The sequence below is a fragment of the Anser anser genome, assembly GCF_964211835.1.
Source record: "Anser anser genome assembly, chromosome: 14".
Classification (NCBI taxonomy): domain Eukaryota; kingdom Metazoa; phylum Chordata; class Aves; order Anseriformes; family Anatidae; genus Anser; species Anser anser.
This window is the reverse complement of record NC_139735.1, coordinates 15,002,205-15,027,264: the sequence shown is the minus strand read 5'-3', so window position 1 is coordinate 15,027,264 and position 25,060 is coordinate 15,002,205. Positions and strand designations below refer to the sequence as shown.

Below are 25,060 nucleotides of genomic sequence, written 5' to 3'. Positions count from 1 at the left end.
GCATCTCTGTGTATATCATCTCTTTTTTATTTTGAATAAAATCTGATCAATTATTTTTGAATTTCAGGTGAAGTGTTTTATAAGGTCAAACTCTTGATATCTGATTTGTGCTCTGTGCCTGTGCCTTTTCACTGACAAGCCTATGCTCTCAACCTGAAATTACAAGTGAAAGCCCTGCTTCTTTCCAAAAGTTGTGCTGTCTCTCTGGTGGGTGCATCAGATTTGACCTACAGATAATTTTGTCTGTTGCTAATGTTGGCCATGCCCAGCTTGCTGTTAGGCCCTGATTTTAGTAAGCAGTACTCTCAATTCCACGCATGCTTTCATATGACACATTCTCAAGGTCATAGAATCAAAAGAAGAAATTGTTTATGGCACTGAACAGCATGAAAACAGTGTAGTATGAAGATGCTATCTTATTCCTCTCAATCTTTACCACGCATTTTTGACCCATCCATACTGCTGCTGAATGATGCTGCAGTAGATTCTATGAGTTTAAAATGGTACAGAGATACATAGGTAATTTTTGAGAGAATAAGGCTGGAAAGGTGCTGACAGTGATGCTTAGGTTGGGGTGTACAATATGTGACAGCACAGTAAGTTGCAGAGTTGCCTTGATAGCAAATAAAATTAGACTAGGAAGCAAGGCACCAGTAGCTTCTGAGAATGTTCTTTTCATCTCATGGATACTTGAATACGTATAATGTAATGTTGCAAAAGAGGGCAACTAAAAAACTAAGCTTAGTCGGGAGTAAAGGTTAAAATAAATTTAACATTATATTGTATATGTATGAAATAATTCTCTACAATGCTGTGGAGTTTCTGTATCCTGCTTAAAAATTAATCTCTAAGGTCTGAAGAATGCAGAACATTCTGTTCTGCTTACTAGGAGATTTTTATGACTTCATTAAGGGCAGTGGTCAGTTGTGTCCATAGTGCATCATTTAAAGCAATTACTGCAAATGAAACTTAGCAGTTTAAAAGAATGAATATACTTGCTATTGTACTTCAGATGGTACTACAGATCTGAGTATAATGGTAGCTACATCCTTCCCTTTTCCCTCCTTGTACAGATACAAAATAGGTACTATATGGGAAGGCAAACAGCTCAAAAATTCCTAGTGTCTCTCCAGTATTGCTTGAATTATTTCATGGTCACTGGTGGCACTATCCTTTGTCAAACATCTTTCAGAGCAACTGTGAATTAGTATAAAACAAAATTCAGAAGATCCTATTGTAGAATACCTTCACCAACATATTACTGAAATAAAACTGGACCTAGGACTAGTTTCTAGTCTACCGATTTACAGGTATCTGTACAGGTGTTTTAAATAGCCCCATTATTTCACAGTCCTGTAGAGAATACATTTTGTTCACCCGTTTCAAAGAGGTACTAGTGGATAGGAGCAGAAGAAGATTTAATCTTGTTCAGGTGGCAGCAGCATTTAAATACTCCTTTGACCTTCCTGGAGTTGTGTATGAGTGTGGAGATGATGTGTGCAGAGGAAGAGTTTTATCTGAAGGTATTTTAAGCCAGCTTGATGTACTGTATGTACATCTTTGCCCCAGCCCAAATTCTTTCTTGTTGAATCAAGAATTATTTCTATGTAAAACAACAAACAAACAAGTAAAAGCTGGCTAACGTACTGCAGTAGACTCGCATAGAAATAAATTAAGACAATAGCTTTATCCTTTTTAAAATATCTAAAAAGGAGCCAAAGAAAGCAATACCCTGATTGTATTTACTTTAATCTACCTATTCCCAATAAAGGAGAGACTAGGTTTTTAACAAGGAATTTGCAGTGTAGAGACTTACGGAGTCTACCATAGATTTGATTCTAAGGCTTTTTTGAGCAGCTCTTTCATCTTTGCAAGGTTTAGTACAGAAGCACTGTGATGTTGATAGCTAATCAGGAAACAGTAGACAGGTTCTCATTTAGTGACAAAACCAAAAGCTTGTCTAGCCATTAGCATATTAAAATTTCAATTTGATAACTGAAAAGAAAATCACTTCTTCCTTGGTCTTTTTCAGTAAAATGGGATATTCCTGCTAACATTCTCCTACTGCTGATTGTGTTTTCATGTGCTTTTCAATTTATTGTTGGCCTTGCCTCGTTACTTACACTCCTGTCGCTCACTAGGAATATTTCAGTAAGCTCTACTTTTACTTTGCACATCTTATACACCTACCATAACTGTCGTCTTATTCATGTACATAAATTTCTTGTGGACAAACTGAAATATTGATGTAGTGGTGGGATTGCTATGTATTTCAAATGCTCAGTTTATGCATGTGAAAGGTCTATTCATAAATACTTGTTTGGACTAATCTTTGTCTGATAGTTTAAATATTTTTCTGGTTATATGAAACCGAGATCTAGAAACTCAGGAAAAGTAAATGTTTCGTGGTTGAGATTCTGTGACCTGTTGACTGTATGCAATATGATTCTGATACTTTTTATACATTGAGTTAGAATTCTCTCTATAGTAGCCAAAAATCAGGTATTACTTCTGCTCTGATATCATTTGAGTGCAGCCTACCCTTTTCTCTTCAGCCTGGAAAGTGATATAAATAGTACAATAAATGGTTATTGGTCTTTTTTAAAAGGATGGCAGGCATACAGTAGTATGATTTTTTTTTTCCCCCCATTTATTCCATTTTATAGGAATGCACACCAGTGTGGCTTTGGTTTTTTTTTTTAGACACCAAGTTATGTAGTAATCCTATGGAGTATCAGTATTCTTTTCCAGTTCCTGTTTTATGATTCAGTTACACCTCTTGATAGGGCTTCTGCTGTTGGGAGAATTCCCTTCATGACTTTTTGTGGGCTTGAGACTATTTTCTAGATTTTTCTTTGTTGTGTAAGTTTGTGTAGGACAAAGACTTGGGTCTCATGGTTCAAGTATCTTTTGGGGATTTTACTTCAAAATTTCCTTTTCAGTTTCTTCTAGAGAAGAGAATTTTAGCTGTTTGGGATAACATACAGGTTGTATTGAGTTTTATTCAAATGGCGGGAGAATCTCTTGTGGCATATAGCTGTAAGTATTTATTAGCAAGACAGAGCTTTTTGCCCCATCATACTAAAATCATTGACTTTTTCTGTTTCTTCCTAGAAGCTATCAAATCACTTAACAGCGATTTGATATCAGCAGTGATTTCTGAAACACACTATGACAGATGGAACATGCTTTTATAGTGTTGTTTTGGAAGCATATAACTGTCAAAACTCAGTGTTACCACTTGAAAATGCTAGGCCTGTGTATAGGCAAGCATAAGAATTAAAGAACACTTTAATGATGAGAGCACTGTGGAGCCCTTTGTAATGTTTTTGTTGAATTAATGATTACTCTACGCTTAAATCATTTGTTTTACCTTGTTTAAAGGAAATATAAAGTGTTCTGAGACTTCCCCTGATGTGTAGCAGTAGCTCATAATTACAAAGCACACGTGCTTATAGTTAGTTCAGTTTGTTACTTACTGTAATTTAAGTATGTATGGACTTCAGGGGCTAATGGCAAAACTCCTTTTTGGGCTTTTTAAAGTTAATTTTGGTTTCATGTTTTGCCATTGTAAAGCTGAAAGTGCATTCTTTACTTATTACAGTTCATGTAAACAAATGACATAAAGCAAAAACTATGCTCATTTGCAAGGTGGGCAGTAAACTCCACTATTCTGAGTGAAAACAGTGTCTAATTGCAGCATGCATTTATTGGATAAAGGGTTTAATCAGTCCTGTAGTGTACATTGTATCACATAGAAGAAAAGACAGTAAGTCTTTGTGTAACCTGTAGTTTGGGGATTTGTTCTTATTTCTTTCAGTAGCTCAGGAAGTATCATAGGTGGAACATGCCTATTATGGAAAATCAGAGCTATATCAGAAATAGAATACTTTGCAGTAACTTAGTTCCCAGCAAAATGTTAGTAGCAAGTTACACCCAAAAGTTGCATAATAAAGTAAAGCTGCTATTGATTTTGTAATTCGCATTATCTGGACCACGAAGAGGTTAGTCAAATTAAAACTTTATATCGTTTATTCTCTTTAGTATAGTTGGATTTATAGCAGCATGCTAATGTAATTCATGATTTCCAAGTGTTTTCTTCAATAGTAAATTCAGTGAAGGCTAAAATCTTTCAGCTCAAAAAGAATTTTATGACAGTGAGTAGTGCAAGTTAGTCTTTGAGAATGTTTGTGTTTAAATGCTAGTGATGATTTTGAATTTGAGGATTACTTGCTTGAGTATTCTTGTCCATGATCCTTGTCTTCTTTTAAGGTTTGCTGATTCCACAATGTTATCAAAATACATCTCAGAAATGACTAGTAAAAAATATAACCTCAGATAGTTTAGCTGCAGATGATTGGTTAGGGACATGATGCTCCATTTCATCTTCCACAGGAAGCGTAGCCCTTGGGGTGGTTAGGTGACTGTTATCCTTTCTGCCCTCTGCTTGGCACATGTCTGGGACAGACTGATATAGGTTATGATCAAATTGCTCCTGTATTGATCAGGGCTCAGTTTACATATTTGCATAATAAAGGTGGTCTTAGTACCAGTGGTTTGCAAGCGGAATGTGATTCAATTCATGCTATTGTATTGAAGTTTTTCTTCAACATCTTCAGCATAAGAGCCCTCGTGTAAGTACTGCTTTGTGTTGAAATTGTATTAAAATGCCATGTAAAATTTTAGTCTGAGAGAAGAAGCCCAAATTTATCAGTTTGTTTTGTGTGTTTCTGTTTCAGTGTTTGTATTCAGTGCTCTGTGTTGTGTTTGTATGATGTATGCACAGATAAATGTACGAAAAGAACACAATTTGTATTTCAATTCAGGTTGCTGCTTTGAAGTACATACCATCAGTTCTTCATGATGTTGAAATGGTCTTTGATGCCAAGTTACTGAGGTGAGCTGATTTTGAACATTTAATAGATGTATCTATCACATGATGTGTACAATGTAAAACTAATTTGTACCTGGAATTAATTATTAATTGGTTTAAGTCAACAAAGCTATGGTAGTTTCTGCTGATCGAGACAGTGATAGAACTCTGGACATGTGTTGTTCTCATTTGATTTGTATAATGACAGAATTGAAGATTGAGGCCCAATTCTTAAGCAGTAACTCCATGAATGAAATGAGCAAGTGAACACTATCATTTTTTCCCCCTTGAATAAGTGCTATTCAGGAAAAGCAAATCTGATTTTCGCAGTTAGAAATAAGTATCTTTATTTGTCAAAGAAGAATTGCCTCCACTGTACAAGAATATTTTTACTGCATTGAAAGAAAAAGGAAATAAACATTAGTAAAAATGGCCAACATCTAGATCATCCTTATCTTGTTTCTCTTGAAAATTATCTTTTTAACGTGTGATATGGGAAATAAATCTAAATCTTAAAGAAATACATATTTAGAACTATATAGTATTTTGCTTTTGCTGTCTTTCTTATTAACACGTGATGAATTCATCTGTACTGTATTTATGACACTTTTCCTTTACATGCAGCCAACTGTTATATGAATTTTACACTTGCATTCCGCCAGTGAAACTACAGAAGCAGAAAGTGCAGTCCATGAAGGAAATAGTGCGCAGCAACCTTTTTAAAAAACAAGGTAAATATAAAATGCCTTTAAGGCTTTAAATAAATAGGTGTGGAAATGTTGACTGACTTCTGTTTTATGCAATTCATGTTTGAAATTGAGTAGAACTGATACTGAGAAAGTGTGAATTCTAGAAGGCTGACCTCTGGAGAGGATTAAGCTTTCTCTGATTGCTGTTGTGCAAAGCATAGTTGCTAGTAGAAAACAGGGAACAGGTAGGTCTCAGAGGAAGAATTCTGTATTTTTCCTCTGATATAATGGTTAGATGGATGGAGCTCTATATCCATCTTTTGAACCCATTTGTAAACTCTATAGTGAAATAGGAACATGAAATGAAACCTTGTGAAGACAGCTTACGGTATGTTACATAAGGCTTCTGCCTTAGTCGAAGAAAAATCCTGATTGTGTTGGTTAATATAGCTCAGCTGCAATGCAGTTCCTCTGTTTATAGGAATCAGTATTTTTCTTGACTTTTATCGGATCTTAGTGTCTTTTTTCATTCTCAGAACAGGAGTAAAAAATGATACCAACGTGTTTATGGGCCTTGTTTGTGCTTAGTTTTCCTTTGTTCTGCCACAGATGGAGAATTTTTTCTCAAGGAGTCCTAGCAGAGAAGCCTGGTTTTTACGTGGTTGACTTCATCTTGACATTTAAGGGTTCTGCCTCCACTCATGTGGACTGGATGGCTTACTTCTATCTTAGCATTGTACTGGTGTGTTAAAAGACCACAAGAGCTTTGAAAGGCAAAAGTTCTACTCAAATGAATGGCCATTCTCTTGTAATTTCTTTCTGACAATTTATAGATAATGAGTCTGGGAACTTTGCAGTTACAGCAGTTAGTGGCAAGTAGTACTGAGCATGGGTAGAGAGAGGGTGGGCTGCTCTGCTCATCTCATTGCTCTGTGTTGCCAGAAGAGTGATGCAGTTTGAACTAGCAAGGACAAATAGAAATTCAACTTTATTTTACAACTATTAAGAGCAGATCAAACTAGTTAACTTGCAAACAGATCTAGACCTGTATTCACTTTTCTTCTTCTTTTTTTCAGACAGTTTACTGTATTTCTATTTTCCAAGTACTTACTGATATATCATTGCACTACTGGTTACATTTACATCTGCTAAGATCAGAAGTGTAAGTCTTAGCTTTTGTCTCTGCTTCTTGTAGCAAGTAGCATTTAAGACCAGAAAGAAAGACAATCTCTTCCAAAACTGAAAGACATTTGGGTTAAAATAAGGCACTCTCTTGAACTCTTTACCTTATTAGAATTCAGTTAGATACCTTGACTATGTTTAACATGGAGAAATTAACTGTAAGCAGTAATGTCCTTTTTGTGTGCGTGTGCGCAATACTAATGATGTTTGCAACATGTATGTATGTAAGATACCAGTCCCAGTTCCTCAGGTAATGACAGTTTTATTCAATTTCCAATAAACCAACTATCTGCCTCAATAGTTATAGATTTAAAGGAGCAGAGTAATTCTAGTTCTAATAGTACTGAGGATACTACTTGTTTTTGCCTGTATTTTGCTAAATTTTATGTTTTTAGTGTTGATACATTAACTTCCAGCCAAATAATTGTTTTGCTGGAAGAAAAATTCAGATTTTTATCTTTGTCTGTGAATCTTACAAGCCAGAGAATAAGAGCAGGTACTGCTGTGGAATAACAATAGCTGGATATTTTTCTTTAAAGAAGCTTGTCATTGAAATGCATTTTTATTGGTTCATATATCAAGAGTCCTGGTCAGAAAAACAGCACCCTTTATAATAAGAAATAAATCCCTAAGAAAGATCCAGAAACAAGTAGCTGAACATAAAATAAGCTGTGTGCTTCACAGTTCTGTTGACTTGCACCTTGCTCCTCCTGGTGTACACTACACAATTAGTTCCTTCCTTCCATATCTATGTATGCTCCAGAAGAAAACAAGTGGTTTTTTGACCACATTGTTTATGACTGTTCAGGAGTAGGACTTCGTGCTGAATGCTGTACAAAATCAGAAGAAAAAGCGGCTTGATAGGAGGAGCTTGCAGGCTCAGTAAAAGAACTAAACAGTGTAACACAGCACATCAGTGCACCAGCAGCATAGTAGTTGTCTTCGACTGCTGCGTTTGTGCTGGTGGGCACAGAGCTGTCCAAGTGTAGTTAGTTCTTTACACCTTTTCCTAAACTGTCTAAATTCTGCAATATATATAGTTATATTGAAGGATACCATAAAAGTATTGTGACCTGTACACTGTTACTTGTCTGCAGGCTCTGCTGGAAAATTTAGGAGCTGATGATTCTTAATTTGGTTATTTAGGTCAGTCAGTTTCCTTACTGATATATGGGAACACCTATGATCTTGCATTTGGTAGAAATACGTGTCAACTGTACATATGTGTCAGTACAAGTCAACTACTGAAAATCAAACTTTGCTAGCAAGAGTTATGTTCATGTCAAGTAATATTAACCCTTGAAGATGGATGTCTGGATTTGAATTAGGGGGTTTAGGATTCCCTTTACAGTACTTGAAGACAGATGTGTCTGTTTGCCTTATTCTTACACAGTCTCTTTAAGTGTGTGTGCTTCCACAGATTGCTGCAGGGTGAAAAGTTATCTGTCTCTTTATTATTCATGTTATATGATAATGTGAGACATTTATTTTACCCCAGAAGAATATGTTGTGTTGACTTCATTTAAAACATGTTAAGATCATATTTACAAGCATTTATTATGGAGATCCTGCAGCATCGTAATTTTTTCTTGTTTTTTTTTTTTTTTACACAGTTGTTAAAGCACTAGAGCTTAGAGTCCAATCCAGTATTTAGAACATGATTTTCAGCATTGACCTCTGAATGCTCCACAAATGCATAAGTTACAGATTTGAAGATGGTGTTTCACTCTCAAAAATATACACTTGTTTTCAGTAAATTTAATGTTTTTATGGTGGGGCATTTGAGTCAGGTAACAAGCAGGTGTATAATAATGATCAAATGCATCAAAAATGCATGGTAAGGTGGTAATCTCAACATATATATGCAGTATTTGAGAAACAGTTTTATTGACAAATATAGAAATAAAACGATATCTGAAGTATTGAGTGAAATTTGAAGTATTCTATAAGCTGATGCAAACTGTCAGAGGGCAAGTTCTCGGGGCATCAGCCTGTTGAGACAGACTACTTCCATTGGGCAATAGTGTAACGTAGGCACCTTCAGTATTGCCTAGGTTTGAGGCTTCCATCTAAATATTATTTCTGTTTTCCTAATAACAGCTCTATACTTAATGCTTTCCAAGCATTTTGCTGCTTGTTGTCAACCAGAGTTTTACCTTAGATGTAACTGAAAAAAGCTGAAAAAATGTCAAACAAAAACAAAACAAACAAACAAACAACAACAACAAAAACTTTTTTAAAATAATAAAGAACTTCCATGTTTTCAGGTACAGTTTAGTGCCAACAAGCCTTGAATCCAGGATCCACTGAGTATATGGCATTTTCTGACTGTATTGGTTTGGTAAAATGAGATTTAAACAAGAAATAAACTGTACAACCAGTGCACAAGTACATCTTGAATCCTGTGTTCAGACAGTGGTCATCTGCTGGAGGGGGGGAAGGCAAATAAAAGGTAAGGGAGATAGGGAGAGAATTATAGAGGAAAATACAATTTTGGCTAAATAAAACCAAACAATTGGTTTTATTTGTTGCAGTGCATAATGGCTAAAGTATCCCTTAATCAATGCTTAGGGCAATTTACAATTCCTTTTCTAGGTAGGAGACTTTGTTGTTTCAGCCATCCTTGGCAATTCTTGCTGTTGCTTGCATTGTTTATATCATGCTTTTCTCATCAGTCTGTGTGCTTGTTGTGTGTCCTCCCTTCAAATCTGCAGTTTGTCCTAAGATGCATTTGCCCTTCTTTCTTAGATGTATTACATAGTTCTGAAATGGTATCCCACTGTAAAGAGCCTGTAACTTTTACCCAGTTGCACTGAAGGATATTTTCTTTCAGCTCTTTACTGAAGAATATGTTCGTATGTGGCAAATGTGTTTCTCTGGGGAATCTAGCCATTCTACAAACTTTCGATTTTTTATTTTTCACGCTATGGGAGTCATTCACTCTAGTTGATATTCTAATAGTAAATGAAAAGTCATTTCTATATTTATTCTGTCTTGTGCAACCACTGTAGAATTATTTGACACTTAAATATTGAACTAATTGCTGGTAGGTGAAGGGAATAGAGATGTGCAGGTTTTCTTTCCTTTTTGTTTTATCTAAAATACATTAAAATTTCCCCATATTTACTATGCTTACTTTGGATATATGTATTTGACAGCTACATGAAAATCATCTCATTGTAAGTATTGCTTTAGAATTTAGTTTAAAGTCTGTATAAAATGTTGTTTGGCAACTGTCCACAGTATGAAGTCATCACATTAGCTGAAAATCAGGTCACTTTAAAGAGGCTTCTGCAGATGATAATGAAGCGGTGGTTATGTCTTGTTGCTAATGAATATGTGTCTGTATATTTGTTAGATATATTAAGATCTCTGCAATGCAAGTATTTAACACTCGTAACTTAGGTTGGCTTTAAACTTAAAAGCATAAATTTCCTGGTCTGATGTTTAACAACATGCTTCGGGCAAATGGTTGGGTTTTGCATGTAGTTAACCATTACTGTCATATATTTAAACAATCTATAATGGTCCATAAAGGAACTGTATGTAATATAACAAGGTTGATTTTGCAAAGATAACAGAGGGTTATAGTTCTGAAGAGCAGTTAAAAAATGGTCGTCAGAGCTTAAGTGTGTTGCTTTGCTCTTGATCTCCGGAACTCCCGCCCCAAACCTGTGGTCTTAGTCACTTTCCAAGCCATATGTGTGGTTTCTCCCTGCCAGCTCCAGATCTGGAACATACTCTTGTATAAGATGGTTTTGTTTCTAGTCAAATTCCATTCTATATTCTATAAGGTCCTCAAAGGAGGAGTCAGGGGTTTGCTTTCCCATGACATGGCAAGTACCTTACTTTGATGCTTTGTTTTTGGTGCTTTTTGCTGGTGATCTGCTGCAAATTTTCCAGAAGCAAAAGCAGTCTTTTTCCAGTTCTAAAGGTTGTCTTTCTTCAGTGACTATTAGTCAAAAGTTAGTGAGATTCAAATCCATTTACCATTATAGTCTGCTTAGCATGGTTTTTCTTTTATTACTCTAACAGTCCTTTGCTTTAGCTGCAGTCTGTTAATGCATAATGCTCTGTAAAGCTTTTACTGCTTGCAGATAAATAATAGTAATAGATTGCTGCTTGCTTGTAAATGCAGCTTGTCTGAAGTCAAGAAATACATAGCTGCTATATCATGTTAAATGTCTATCTCAGATTATGGTGTAAGTTATATAAAGGGTATATATTTTCCATTTTGAAGTTTTTAGGGTAATAATGTGTAAAAAGTTTTGCTAAAAATATTTTTAATTCTGAGGAGCTTTTGTGAAAGAACTAAGTGGAGCTTTTGTGTACTGCTGACCAGATAAGTGGCACATTTTAATTTTTCCCAGACGAGTAGTTAGTAGATTCATTTAATCTTAGTTATAAATTTTAGAAGTGTACAGAACCTCCTTGTGCAATTTTGGCTAATATCAAACACTTGACAGCAAAACCAGGCAGTGAGGACTGTAAATGCAGAATATAATACTTATTTAAAACGTTTACCAGCCTAGCTGTTTCACAGTGGGTATTAAAATCCTGCCTATCTGAATAGGTCATTGTGATCCAAACTTGCTCTAGTAACTGAGAGTGAAAATCTATGCATTTTTTTAATATATACAAATCATAGTGTGATTATATGTATATGGTGATTATATGCACAAGATCTACTTTAAGATGATTTTGTTAATATGAAATATATAATTATATAACAATGCTGAGATGATAGTGTTTGTAGAGGAGCCTGGGGAAATACCAGCTGATGTTTTTAATTATTAGTTTAAAATTAAAGATGATCCTCTGAAGAGGCAGTTTCCCAAAATAGAGAAATCAGGTGGATATCTTTTTGAAATAAAGCTAAATTGTATGATGTGTAAGTCATTTTCTTGCTCATCAGAGAATATTTGTGCTAACTAGAGAATATTCATTGAAAGATTTTGTATTTCAATGTTTTGATGAAGTGAGGGAATGATGTCTTTCTTTTTCTTTCTTATTTTTTTAAGAGTTTTAAGTTTACACATATCTGGATTTGACAATTTCCATTCACTGGGATTTTTTGGTGGGGTGCAGGGAACTTAGCTTTTCCTATCATCAGTGCAACCCAGTGAGGGTCAAATAGACTCTTCCAAGTATGTTTTCCTTTTCATGAGACCATTCCATGAAGAATCTGTCATCCCTCTGACACTTACTGTGACTACCTAACAAAGTTACTATTGCTTCAGTAGTATTACCTTAATATCCGTTATGCCATTTAATCATAGAGCTTGTCTTTTGGGTAATAATCTTAGAATTTTCCTTTCACCTAAACTGTCTCTACATTACTAATGGCAGAAAATCAGTCTTGGGATAACTACAGGGTGTTTTTACTAGTAACTGATATTTTAAGATTATTTGCATTTATGATGTATTTTCATATTGTTTAGATTTAACCTGCAAGTTGTAAGTATTGCAGGGGAAAGTCCACAACATGTTTAATTTCTGGCACTGTGTAATGCGAAAAAAACAATATACAGTTATTTATCTGACTGATACTATAGTGGTATGAAAAAAACCACTGTGCTGTGCTATTTTAATATTGAGCACAGTAAAGAGCAAACAAGTCCTTCTTGTACGTGACCATAGTTTAAAATAGAAATAAAACTCCAAAAGCCAGCTTTTAATGTTCTACATCAAATACAATTGATTGTAAAATACATCATATTTAGTACAGTGTTTGTAGGGTGTGGACAATGCCTGATTCATTACTTGAAGCAATGAGGTGGAAAGTAATTAACAAGAATGGAAGCATATGTAGTGTATTACAAAATACTATGCAGCATGATAATTTACAGTATCATTAACTAAAGTTCACGTTTACCTAGAAGAGGTAGTGGTTTTTTTTTCTGCTGAGAATATGGAATATACTTAACTAAAGTGCCAATTACGATGAAGTCTATTCATTTGCATTTTTCAGATTATCCATTTTTCCTCCAGGCTTTAACACTTAGTCTCTTTCTAAGTAGTTCATTAGAGTACCAGTTAAGTTCATTCACCAATAGCAAGGTCAATACCCAGTGGTATTGTCTATGGCTCCTACAATATAATTAGATTTCATATGCTGGTAGTTCTCTTCCTTTACCCGTTGATTTTCACAGCTTTTTCTAAGGAAGTAGAATTGGGATAACAGGAAAACGTGGGGTTTGTTTGTTTTAAAAAAAATGATAAATAAAAAGCCTTTGAAACTTGGTTTTATTAAATTACACATGAACCTAAAGTTGGAAGCCTTGAAGTGAATATCTGAATTTACTGGTATGTAGTTCCAGGTTTTCAGAAGTTTTCACTGTAGTTGGTCATAGAATAGGGATTTTTGTCAGATAAGTTGCACAGTCCTGATGAGTGCTACCATAATTGGTCTTCATAAGCCCTACAGTAAAACCACCCTCCTACAAGCTTTTAGACACATTTTTTGTCGAGGTATCAATTTCTAGTTCCTGCTCTGTATTAGTGCTTACAGATGGGTATGGAGGTTAATATGTTTCGGGGGCTGAATGTACAAAGACTTGGAACTGCTTGTGCACTTTAACCATGAAGTTTTTGAATATTCTTATGTGATGTTTAAGCACATGCACAGACACTTTATCCAGTTTTTGCCTTCAGATAGTGTTGTGTCCCTCATTAAAAGACAAGAAATCTTAATTTTGACATTTTCCTTTTAGATCTGTTGATGATTCATTTTTTAAATATATCTCAGGGAAAGAATGGTTGTCTTGTCCTTCATAAACACCCTTACTGGGATTTCAAAGTCTCATTTGATGTAAGGAATGGTCTCCTGGAAGATCTTTTTCCCTTTGCATAACTGTCTTTAATGGATTTGTCTCTGTCTCTCTGGAAATTCTCTTTTGGACCTGCTGAAAAAAGTTTTGTTAGAATTTTTTAATTTCTGTATAAAGCTACCATTGATGCATACTTAGTTTTTAGGAAACCTATTGCCAAAATTCCACAACTACCTCTCTGTTTTTGACAGATCACCATTTTTAGACATATGTGTTTACCAATTGCATGCAATTTTTGCTGCTGTTATTGTTTCCAAGCTTACAGTGTTTGGAACTAGATTTTTATTTAAGATAAATATGGAATGTTCACTGACATTATATTGAAATTTGTAAATCAGTTTGCCTTTGGAAAGTTGTTTTTTATTGGTGTGAAACGAATATCAAATGCTTAATTGGATGCATGTGTGTGTATGTGTATATAAATGAAGTGTATATGTTCACATTGCTGCTTTTGACTTGGTATTCTCTAGAGGTTCACTCCCGACTAGGAGTTTGTGCAGTAGCAAAACACTGAGATCTGCTTCAAAGAATTTAAAGTACAAGTAGGTCACACAGATGGTCATTGGCAGGGTTGGGAATAGAGCTTCAGTCTCTTGGCTCACAATCCAGAGCCTCTGATCACTAGCTGCAGACATAGCTCCTGCATGTTCAGCATATGCAAAGCACTTGCTGATTTCTGGAGGCAGCAGCATCAAGAGACATATGTTAGCAGTAGGGGTTAATTTTTCCAAATGCTAGAAGAAATGCTGAAACTATAGTAGTTGTTTTTCTAAAGGAAGAACTCCTTCTATTTTAAATTTTATTTAAACAAAATTTGTATTTGTATTTGTCTGCAATTAGACTAGCTTCGTAATATTCACGTATATGTTACCAACTTCAGGTATCTGTGGAATGCTCTGATTCTTTAGTTTGACTGCTTGAAAGGTATCAGTAGTCCATGTGTTGGTCATCTAGAAGAACAAGCATTTAGGTCAGATCTGAGATTTATCCCTTAGTAAGCAATGTACATATTTATATGTGTCCTATATTGTTAAGATGTAGTTGAGTGAAACTGTCTGCTTGCAGTTGGTTGGTCCTATGCTATGAATGTTGTGTGTTGTTATAGATTAAAATGACAACATTTTAATTGCAGTATGATTTTCAATTCTATAATATTCGATTTAGTCAGTCCCACATAAAATAGGTAAACTGAAATTTGTAACAGCACATTTCTGTGCGTCTAATTTTAATTGGCAGACGGAACCGTAAATTATGCATATATCTAATACACGGTATATATTGATTTATATTTTCGTTTAATTTCAAGTTATGCTTAAGTAGTTGTTGGTCAGCTCTTTATGAAGAAACAGGGGACTGGATTTAATATAGCTCAGTAGATCTGAGATATAAAAAGGTATGTTACCACTAATAAAAAGTAATTGTAACTTAGTAATGGGGATTAACACAATAAATGATGCAACAGCTGATTCACATATAATACTGTTGGCAGAAGCATTAATTCCTGCATCATTTTATAGGTTATACATACTTCATTCTGTGTAATGAATATCCACTGTCACATTTGTTAGAATCACGTTTGTTAGAACCGCACCTAGTCAGCTGGTTTCATTGTATAGTATGATTCTTGAAACTGCTAACAGCAAAACGTAATGTATTATAAATAACAAATCTGAGTAATAAAAAACTTTGTCCAGTATGCACGTATTCCTGTAGTAAATGAAAGCGAGTTGTGAAATTCAAGCCACAAAGTGTAAGCTCTGTAAAGCTTGTCCAGAAATAAAAATATTTTCATGACTTTTAATAATAAACTAGTGACAACTTGTAGGAGGAGAAGACGTTGCTTTCTGTAATAAAGTACAAAGTGAATACCAGTGGGTTTGGTAATGTTGGTTTTGTACAGTGGGTTTCGTAATAATGTTTTTGTACAGTAGAGCCTCAAGAATATAAGATTTTCCTGCTAGATACCGAAATACACTCCTGTGTTAGAGCAAAAAGGAAAATGACTCTTACTTTCATGTTCTTTAGAATCCTTCTTTCTCGTGATTTGAATTTGCTACATGGACTATGACCTATTAGAAAACATAGGTTTGCATAGCTGTATAATGCCTAACTTGCACAAGGAAGATATCTTCTGATCTTTTCTTCTTGTAAACATCTACCTGGAAAGTCAATGCTGTAAGTTCAGATAAGTGCAAGTAAGGATCTACTAAGGGAAATATTAGAGTTAAAATGATGACACCTAATTAGAATTATCTGATTTTTCTCTGCAGTGTCATCCAATTAAAGATGTAGAAATCGCTGTTTTGTTTTTGTCTTCAGGACTGTTAAGAACTAAGTTGAAAAAAAAGTTGAATGAATGCTAGTAATTTGATGAAGCATCTTTCGATTTTATTATTGCCAGAAATGAGTTACAGATAAAATAATAATAAGTAGAAGAAGCTAGTTTCATAATAAGTTGTGATATGAGTACTTAAGCTGAACTTCTGTTTTTCATTTTCTGTGATTGTTTTCCTGTACTGTGTTCAACACAACTTTTCAGCATTTCAATATGTTTAAAAGTAGGAAATTGTTAATGAATTTTACTCTCCCTTTTTTAGCTACTGAGAAAACCCCAAAACACTGTTCATAAAGTCCCTTAAAAATGTCTCTACACTGAAAAATAATCTCTCCTGTGAATCTGCTCTTGAATTTTGTATGTAGCTTTAAAAATATGCTTCTAAGAAACACTTATGTGAGAACTTTTTTTTTTTTAACTTTTAGTCTTTCTGCCTTTTTTAATATATAATGGTCTTTTCAGGGGTGTATTATCCTTAAAGCATCACATCTCAAATCCTGTATTTCCCAGTTTTATTCATGCAGTAGTTTGACATGGATATGGAGGGCATATGCATGTCTACAAGTATTCGTTTTCATGAATTTGTAGTGACACATTGGGGGTTAAAGCCATTATCTTCTTGTATTTATGGAGAAGTAACATGGTAGACATTTTGATAATTATCTGCTACTTGTAACATTTTCTTGGTCTTGACCCATTATGGTAATTTTTTTAAAATAAATATATCAAGATCTTTGCTTTTTGGAGGGAAATATAAATCTAGCTATGTGAACTAACTTTAACAGTGAACTTCTAAATGTAAAACAGTCTGCTTGTAACTCTGTCAAGTGGAAAAGAGAACAGCTGTATTACAAGAGTTGATACAAATCTCTTGCTTATTTTAATTCAGTGTATCAGTTAAACGAAATGTGGAAACATGAAAGTTGGAATTCATCGATATTCCATTGTCCAAACACAAGGCAAACTTTTAAATCTGTTGGAGAGGACATGCTGACAAGCATTTGTGGCAGGCTGGCAGACTGCAATGATTGCGGGCAAGCTGGAAAATGCACGGAAAGCTCAGTGTTGTTTTGCTTATAGCAAAGGTGGTGTTAGATGTTGTTTTGGCTGCCTTCCAATAAATGGCACAACTCAGCTCCCATCCAGAGTTAGAGAAACTTGAAGCTGGGAATTGGATGCATTCTGCAGTACTTGATGCTTGGTAGTGGTGGTGTGTGGTGACCGCTAAGCCAGTTCCTATTCTGTTGTCTAACCTTACTGATGCTTGCCCGGAATGGTCGGCTCCAGCACTGTGTGCTGACTTTCTGCCTCAGTACTGGATTGCAGGACACACAGAACTCACTGCTTACAGTGCTGTCAGTCTGTAGGTAATTTACAGTCTCTCTCCATTCTTTGGCTTTTGTTTCACCTGGGAAATTTAGATTTATTGATTGAAAAAAATGCATCAAAATTTAACTTCATGACTTTTGTGCTCCCAACAAAGAGTTACATGGTAAATAACAGAGGGAAGACTTTCAGGAGAAAGATGCCTGCTGTTGTGAACAGATGTCCTTTGTGAAGAAGCACGGCATTCTAATTGTGCACTGAGTGCCATCAGAAGTCTCTCCTTGTTGAAAGGATGTTGTTCACTGATTTTATTTTTAAGGCTTTGCTCTAAATCTGTATTCAAATGACACCTATGTCCTTATTAATTTGGCATGCCAGTTCAAGTGGGCATGAAACCATCCTAACAGATGGCTATGACTGCAGTCTTGCCAGGTAATCAAGAGTAGCGTTTCCTAAGGGAGATAAAAGTGGTGTTAAATCTTTATTACTGTTTTGGCTGCACATATGAGGCAGTCAGGAATGAAGCACACCTGTGATTTTTGCCAAAGGAGACCCAAATGTCTTTTCTAATGACATTATTGCATTAATGACATTAAGTTTGAATTTCACTTGCCTGAGACAGAAGAAATCATTAGCTATTTTCTAAAGAGTTCTTAAATAGGGGAGTTACACAATTACACACAGCTATGCTTAATCTTTTACCAGAATGAATCTACCTGAACCCGAATGAAGCTATTACCAGGGAACTTTGCTGTGAGAAGTGTTGGAATTTGGGGCTGATTAATACCTATTCTAAAGAACAGTATTTCTTTTGAGGGACATTGATTGAACAAATGTTTTTTGTGTTTAAATACAGTTTGAGGCAATATGTTTTATTCTAGTTTCCAGGAAAAGCCAGTAAAACATTGATCAGTTGTTTTTTATCATGGATTTTAAAGTTAAAAAAGAGTATATGTCTTTGCTGGCAATCTTTCTTCATACATCATTTATCAAGCAGAAAAAAAGCAGCTAGCATTTAAATTTATCAAGCAAAAAAAGCAGCTAGTACCTTCCCCCTTTCCATGTCCCTCCCATCCGTGTTGAGCTTTCTTGAAAGGATGTGTGGGTGTAGTGGGGGAGGATTGTTTGATGAACACAAGTTATCAAATACCATAACAGAAAATTTTACTTTGGCTATTTCTTTCTTTGATAGCTGTAAACTTTCCTTCCATGGTTTTCTTAATTCCTACTTAGCTTTTCTCTAGCCAATGATTTGTTGATGTTCAAATGAGCACTTTGCTTGTTTTGCTACTTAACTTGTGCATTCATATCTTAATATTATAAGCTGGAATTTATATAGTCATTCAATAGAAATTTTTGTCCCATGGTAATAGGATTACTACATGTTTTATATAAAAGGCTGGTGAAATAGTGGTATAGTTTTAATGTAAATATCCTGTTGTTGGAGGGAGGGGAAAAAAAAGAAGTCATGACTAGTTTTCTGTTAACATCAATCCATTTGCAAGCTCTTATTGAGAATCGGGGTCATTTGCTACAAATACTAGACCTTTTCAGTTATTTAGATTATATGAGTATCTTGGAATTGCATCCTCATATACGATGATTTCAACTTGTAAGGCTCTTAAAACACTATTTTTTTTTTCCTTTTCTAAGGATATTGTCTTTTGTTTCTAATTACTACCTTAAAAGTATATTGTCTTAGTTGTTCCCTACACAGAAAATGTTGTAATTTTCCTGTATTGTGTTAAATGACAAGCTGAGTTTATGTAGGGGCCAGTCACAAAATAGAAGTATATAGCCTTAATCTAAGCAAAGATAATTACCACAATCCATTCAATTTGCTTTTCAAAATGTATTGAACAGTTTTTGCATGAATTAGATATTTTTTTTTTAAAATGAAATAATATAGATAAGGCTAGTTCAACAACTTTTGAATTTCCTTATACGTCAACCCTTTAACTTTGTTCACATCAGAAACTTCACAGTAAATAATTGATCAGCTGCATATGTTAAGTCCTTTTAAGAGATTCTATATGTATCACCTATGGACTTCTTTTATTTATAATGAAAATGCAACTGGGAGTCATGAAGCCTGCAGATAAATTAGCTTTTGAGACTGGAGGAAATCAATTATACTTTCTGCCTCAACTGTCCTCTAAGTAAAGTAGGATTTTTTTTTCCTTGGCAAGAAGCTCTGCTTTCTTGATATTTAAGAAGTCTGGATGGCTTCATACATAAGAGGAATTATGCCCAAGACTTATTTGTTTTACTAAAAGGTGTGTGTATGTTTGGTTTAGATGAGTTGGACAGTGATGGGCATTTTACCCTCTGGTTGGAAAAGTTTTAAATGGCCTCTGAAAACACTGGTATGAAGGAGTTTTAAATTCCTTCCAACAAAGAACTTTACTTCCACACTTCCTTAAGGTGTCCTTAAGGTGACCACTTCCTTTCCGGTTATAGGTCAAATGGGTATCGCTGGTATGTGGAGTGAGGTGTAGTTCAGTGATGAGTATACCCATAATATCTACCTTGCAGTCCTGAAAAATTCTATATAATTACAGATTTAAAATGCACATTTACTAAGATACAGGACTTGATAGACTCTCTTACTTTACTTTTGAAATAAAGTTCATTAAGTACAGATTTTGATTATGATTTATAATGAAATTGCTTCCTGTAACTTTAAAAACTATCCAAAAAGAAATTTTATATTTGCTACTGTCAGTCATTTCAAGGGTGATTTCAGTGGTTTAAAAGTTGAGCTGGATATTATTTATTCAGAAAAACACAGAATGAGATTTTAGGAAGTTTTAAAGGTATTGCATGTAACTTTTAACCTTGCTAATGATGTTTCTTTGTATTAATTTTTGGTCAAGAAACTAAAGGTGCTACATTTGTTACATTTATAACTGGTTATTAGAGGTGCTTCAAGTGAGGAGATCAAGAAAGGAATGAATTTGCTAATTTTCATAGTAAATCTGTTTGAGATAGCTGTATAATGTTTGATGTCTGGAGCTGCTGATTGCGTTATCAGTATTGGTAACTTTTGGAGAGGAGTTCTCTGTCTCCATGGATGCAAATCCACACTGAAGTGCTTGAGGAGTGTTAGTGTGCTCTGCACTATGATCCACTAAGTGCTTTACAGATACAGCTGTTTTCTTTTTGAATTGGAGATGGCTAGTCTGTGCCCTGCATTCAGTGCAGGAAAGTTGTGGGTTTGCACGTACACAAGCCGCAAACTGTGTGAAATTCCTTTCTGTGTTGTTCCTTGAACAGGAAATGCAGCGTTGGTATGTATTCTATAATCATGGTTTTATTACTGCGTTTGTAATTTAGTTGCTGAATAAGATTTCTCTTGTAGCTTGGAAGATGGGCTACCAAAAAAAAAAAAAAAGATAAAAGGCATTTTATTCAAGTTGTGGCATTACCAAGTGTAGAGGTACTTTCTGAGGAAAAAAAATGATTCTGCCCTTAAGACATGATTAAAAGCTGCTGGCTTATATGACTAGGAGCTGTTACTTGAAATAAAAATAATCTTCTGCACTGGTGGCCTCTCTTGCTTCATCTGCAAAATTCAGGAATTTATTATCTTCACATTCTTCTCATCCTTTACTTTCTTCTCCTCCTGCTATTCAGTATTAGTACCCTCCATCCAGTATTAGTACACTTACTGGGGGGATTCCTAGTCCCTGGCTTGGTTTGAAATCACATAGTATAGTTCTGCCGCAGTTCACAGTGGGTTTGTCAGTGAGTTAGAATAGTTTATATCCAGGTACAGGTTTTCTAAATAAGTCTTTAAAAGAAAAAAAAAAGTCACATTTTAATTTTTGCTTTTAAAAACTGAGTTTTCTAGTTATTTTCCATCATATTTTCAGAAACTATGAGGTCTCTTATTGACAGAAAATAGTATCCAATTGATGATATAAATATTTTTTCGAAAGAGTTGATGTTTAAAACAGACAGATAAATACAAGCAATAAGAATTCACTCAGGTGAAACAAGTAAGAACTTCATCTCTCTGCCAGTTACTAGAATGTTTGTTTAGTGTCTTATATGCTGCTGCAAGTTTCTTTTATTCTGAGGTAGAACCTTTGAATCTATATTTACTCCTGTTTTCTTCCCAGGTTATTTTAATATATAAAGTCTTTGAAGCATGTGCTTAGCATTATTCACAATGTGGCACTGTACTCTGTTTATGTAGCATTGTACAAATAAGTTGCTACTTAAATCACTCTGTGGTGTGTCAGTAAATTAGGAAAACAAACAAACAAACAAAACCCCCACAACTTTTGTATCTTTTATCCCTATTTAGGCAGTACTTTCACTGAAGTTATTTCAGATTTGTGCATCTTGTCCCTACAGCATTTCAGAAACACGTTGCCGTTTTGGGACAGAGGTGCTATGTGAGACTTTAATGTAATTTATTATAGTTTCTGTCACCTTCCTTAGATTTCATCAAGAATGGGTATATGCATAGCTCTCACTCCTCTGAGGCTTGAAAGGTTTTCATTAGTGTCCTTTTCCTATCTACATTTTTGTGTGTGTTCTTAGAAAGTATGTTTCAAAACAATGTACGTAGAAAAATTCTGTTGTTTCCATCTTATTTTCAGAAATATTACTTTTAAGAGTGTTTTTTCTTACATTAAAATCCCTTCATTATTTAAACATAGAGTATTTCTAGATGCTTTGTGTAAATTGAATATATTTTCCCTAGGTGTTTGGGACAAATTAAACAGCATTCAGTATTTAGCTGAAACAATTTATTTTTTTTCAGGGAGTTGATTTTTTTCAATATAGTTATTATATATATATGAGAAATACTGTAGACTTACAAAAATATCACACAGTAATAATTTACGAATATCCCTGAGGCATGATTGCAAAATCAACAATTCCACATTGGAAGAGACTGTAGCTGTTTTAAAGGGTGTTGTGTTTCACTGTTTGAAGTAGGATTTATTTGTAAATAGTATTTCATGTATATTTGTTCTTAAGACAATTTTTTTTTCTTTCAGAATGTAGGGACATTCTGCTCCCTGTGATTACCAAAGAGTTGAAGGAATTACTGGAACAGAAAGATGATCAGCAGGTCCAAGAGAAGAAGTACTGTGTTGAATTACTCAACAGTATCCTGGAGGTTCTGAGCTGTCAAGACCCTGTAAGTATTGATGATGATGTAGATGGCCCAAATCTGTAGTAAGCCTGAGCTGATTAAGTGATAAATTATTGATGCTGATGAATCTCATGTAAATTTTTAATACGACTTGGTGTCAAATTGAACTTTTTTCTTATTTTTCATAAACTTAAGCTAGAGCAGTTGACATTTTAAAGGTGAAATGCTGAAATCCGTGCTGTGTCTTTCTTTTATTTCACAGTTTTATGTTCCTTAGAAAGTCTGCTGCTGCAAATCACCATAGTATTATTAAAAGTGGTGAGGTGGCATTGATTTTATCCTAGCAGAGTTTCTGGCTGGTTTTGACCACTGAAGCTCTATGTTGTAACTACTGAAATTAATTAGAATGTGATTCTAAGTATTTGGAATAATTTTCAAATTTAATGCCATTTCGTTTTATGAAAATCTTCAGTTTCTCAAAGGTATCATTTTTAATGCACAAATACTGTAGCTTTTGCTTTCTGCTTTCAGCAATGCCCATATAGAACATTACTATACTTCATTTTGAGACTGTCATTTATCACTTGGGCTCCTGTAATTTGGAGCAATTTAGAAATTGTAGTCTGGGTGGTTACTTTCATCATTTGAGTGAATATCTAATTGACTTTTTAGTCCCCTGCCTTTTAATGAGTAGTAGGTTATTCAATCAAGTTTCACCATCATTGGAGGAATTTCTTCTAGGAAGAGCTCATAACTGCATTAGGAAAGCTGTAATTCTTCTCTTGACCAGGTGCTTGTTTTATCCCGAGCTATACTTTTCTGATACATCTCCAAATTTTTCAGGCCTTGGATAAAGGCAGGTTGTCATTTTAGTCTGGTGTTCAGTGTGGATCCTTGGGTCATTTTCTAGTAATGAAATCATTACAGCATGCTTCATGATTTCATAATTTTTGGGGTATTCATAACAAGAGGCTTGTCTGTTTGTGCAGGAAAATCTGGACAGTGTGATCTTATAGTGTATATTATGAATGTTTTTTTCCTTAAAGCACCATAGGAGGGATTGATATGAGGTGATTTTTGAGAAGTATTGGAAAGCTTGGATTTCAAATGGCATTCATATGAGAAATGATGAAAGCATGATAGGGCAGAGTGTGAAGTTTTAAGTTCATTGGGCTATAATGTAAAGTAAACCAGTTATTTATCTTATGCTTGAAAAGGTGAAACAGCCACCAAGTGAGATAGATTTTTGCTCACTGCATGTGTACCACATATATTAAGTTTATTTTCATATGTCTGTAGTAAAAGTGGCTGACATGTCAAAGATCTGTTTCCTACTATTGAAAGTCTGGTTTGTAGCTCCTGTTTGCTTGATTGAACAATAATTGCTGGATACGGAACAGTACAAAGAAGCCTAACTCTTGTTGCTCGGTATTTGAGTAACCTGATGTAGGTGTCCCTGCCCATGGCAGGGGGTTGGAATTAGATGATCTTTAAGGTCGCTTTCAACCCAAACCATTCCACGAGTATGCACATATGCAGTCTGGTGCATTTTGAAGAGTAATTTCCAAGAGTATGAATTGAGATATCCTGAATGATGTAGAAATGCGATAAGCTGTTTTCCACAGAGCAGGTATTTGAAAATGCAGATGTTTTTATAAAGCACTTCATTTTATTAGTTCATGAAATTTCTGTTTCTAGCAAAAAACACCCCTATCAACCTCTGTCTTGTTCTTTTTTTTTTATTGAGTTTGTTGCTGTTGGCACAAAGTCAGTTACTAGTACTCTGCTAACAGTAATTCTTGGAAAAAATATCACTTAAATGTAGATATACACTTTAATATATCACTTAAAGGTTTTTATCCTAAAAAATAATAAAGTCACAAAGTTTAAGGCATGGAAGATGATCTACTTCTGAATTGGTTTATATCCTTTGTCCATTCATATAGAAATAAGTTGTAAATGAAGTGGAAAGATGATTGTATGGAATAAAGTGTTTTAGTAAATTCTGTGTTTGAGAGGTTTGTTACTGCTGGTTTATGACAATTGTGTGAATGAGTTAAGTAGCGTATACCTCAAGGATTAAAAAAAAAAAAAATTTGAAAAATATTTTTATTTAGGATCGTTTTAGTTAAAAACTGCTTGGTTAGTGTGATGCTGCTAAGAACTTCTGAAGCTCTTACTTTTTTTTCTTGCTGATATTCCCCCTTGATATTAGGCAGATGCTTAGCTGCATTTAAAATCAAATGCACTTTTGTTATTGGGGATAATATTGTCTTTACTAATAGATTCTTTGTTGATTTTGTTTTTTAACCCATCAGTATGACATATGCTTAAACACAGCTGGAGGCCAGAGGTGTTTCAGCACCTGTAAAATACAGTTATGGCTCAGAGCTGCAAGACATTAACCACTGATAAAGATCATGGTGAAATCCATGACTTTGTGGTTCTATTTTAATTAAAATAGTGTATTTTCCCCCTTTCCAGCAACTTCAATGTGTGCAGTCTGACAGTCTTTTAAAAGGTGACTTTGTCTCTAATCTGACATGTATCCTATAGTTTAATATTTACTGCATCAGAACATTTTTTTTTCTTTTTAGTGATTACATGATTAAATGTAAACTGCTCTTGGAATCCGAAGTAAAATCTTGGTTGAGGCTACAGGTCAAAATGAGATGTATAATCATTTCCTATTTTTTGTACAAAGTCAGTAAT

The 25,060-nt window shown here is 34.6% G+C and overlaps 1 protein-coding gene across 1 annotated transcript in view; it reads left to right on the top strand.

Moving 5' to 3' along the window:
- DOCK2 (dedicator of cytokinesis 2) overlaps positions 1-25,060 on the top strand; it is a 186,942-nt gene that overhangs the window by 42,222 nt on the left and 119,660 nt on the right. The window contains exons 24-26 of the mRNA XM_083798208.1: positions 4,827-4,897; positions 5,498-5,604; positions 22,251-22,393. Coding sequence (XP_083654334.1) covers positions 4,827-4,897; positions 5,498-5,604; positions 22,251-22,393 — 321 coding nt within the window. The remainder of the gene's footprint in view (positions 1-4,826; positions 4,898-5,497; positions 5,605-22,250; positions 22,394-25,060) is intronic.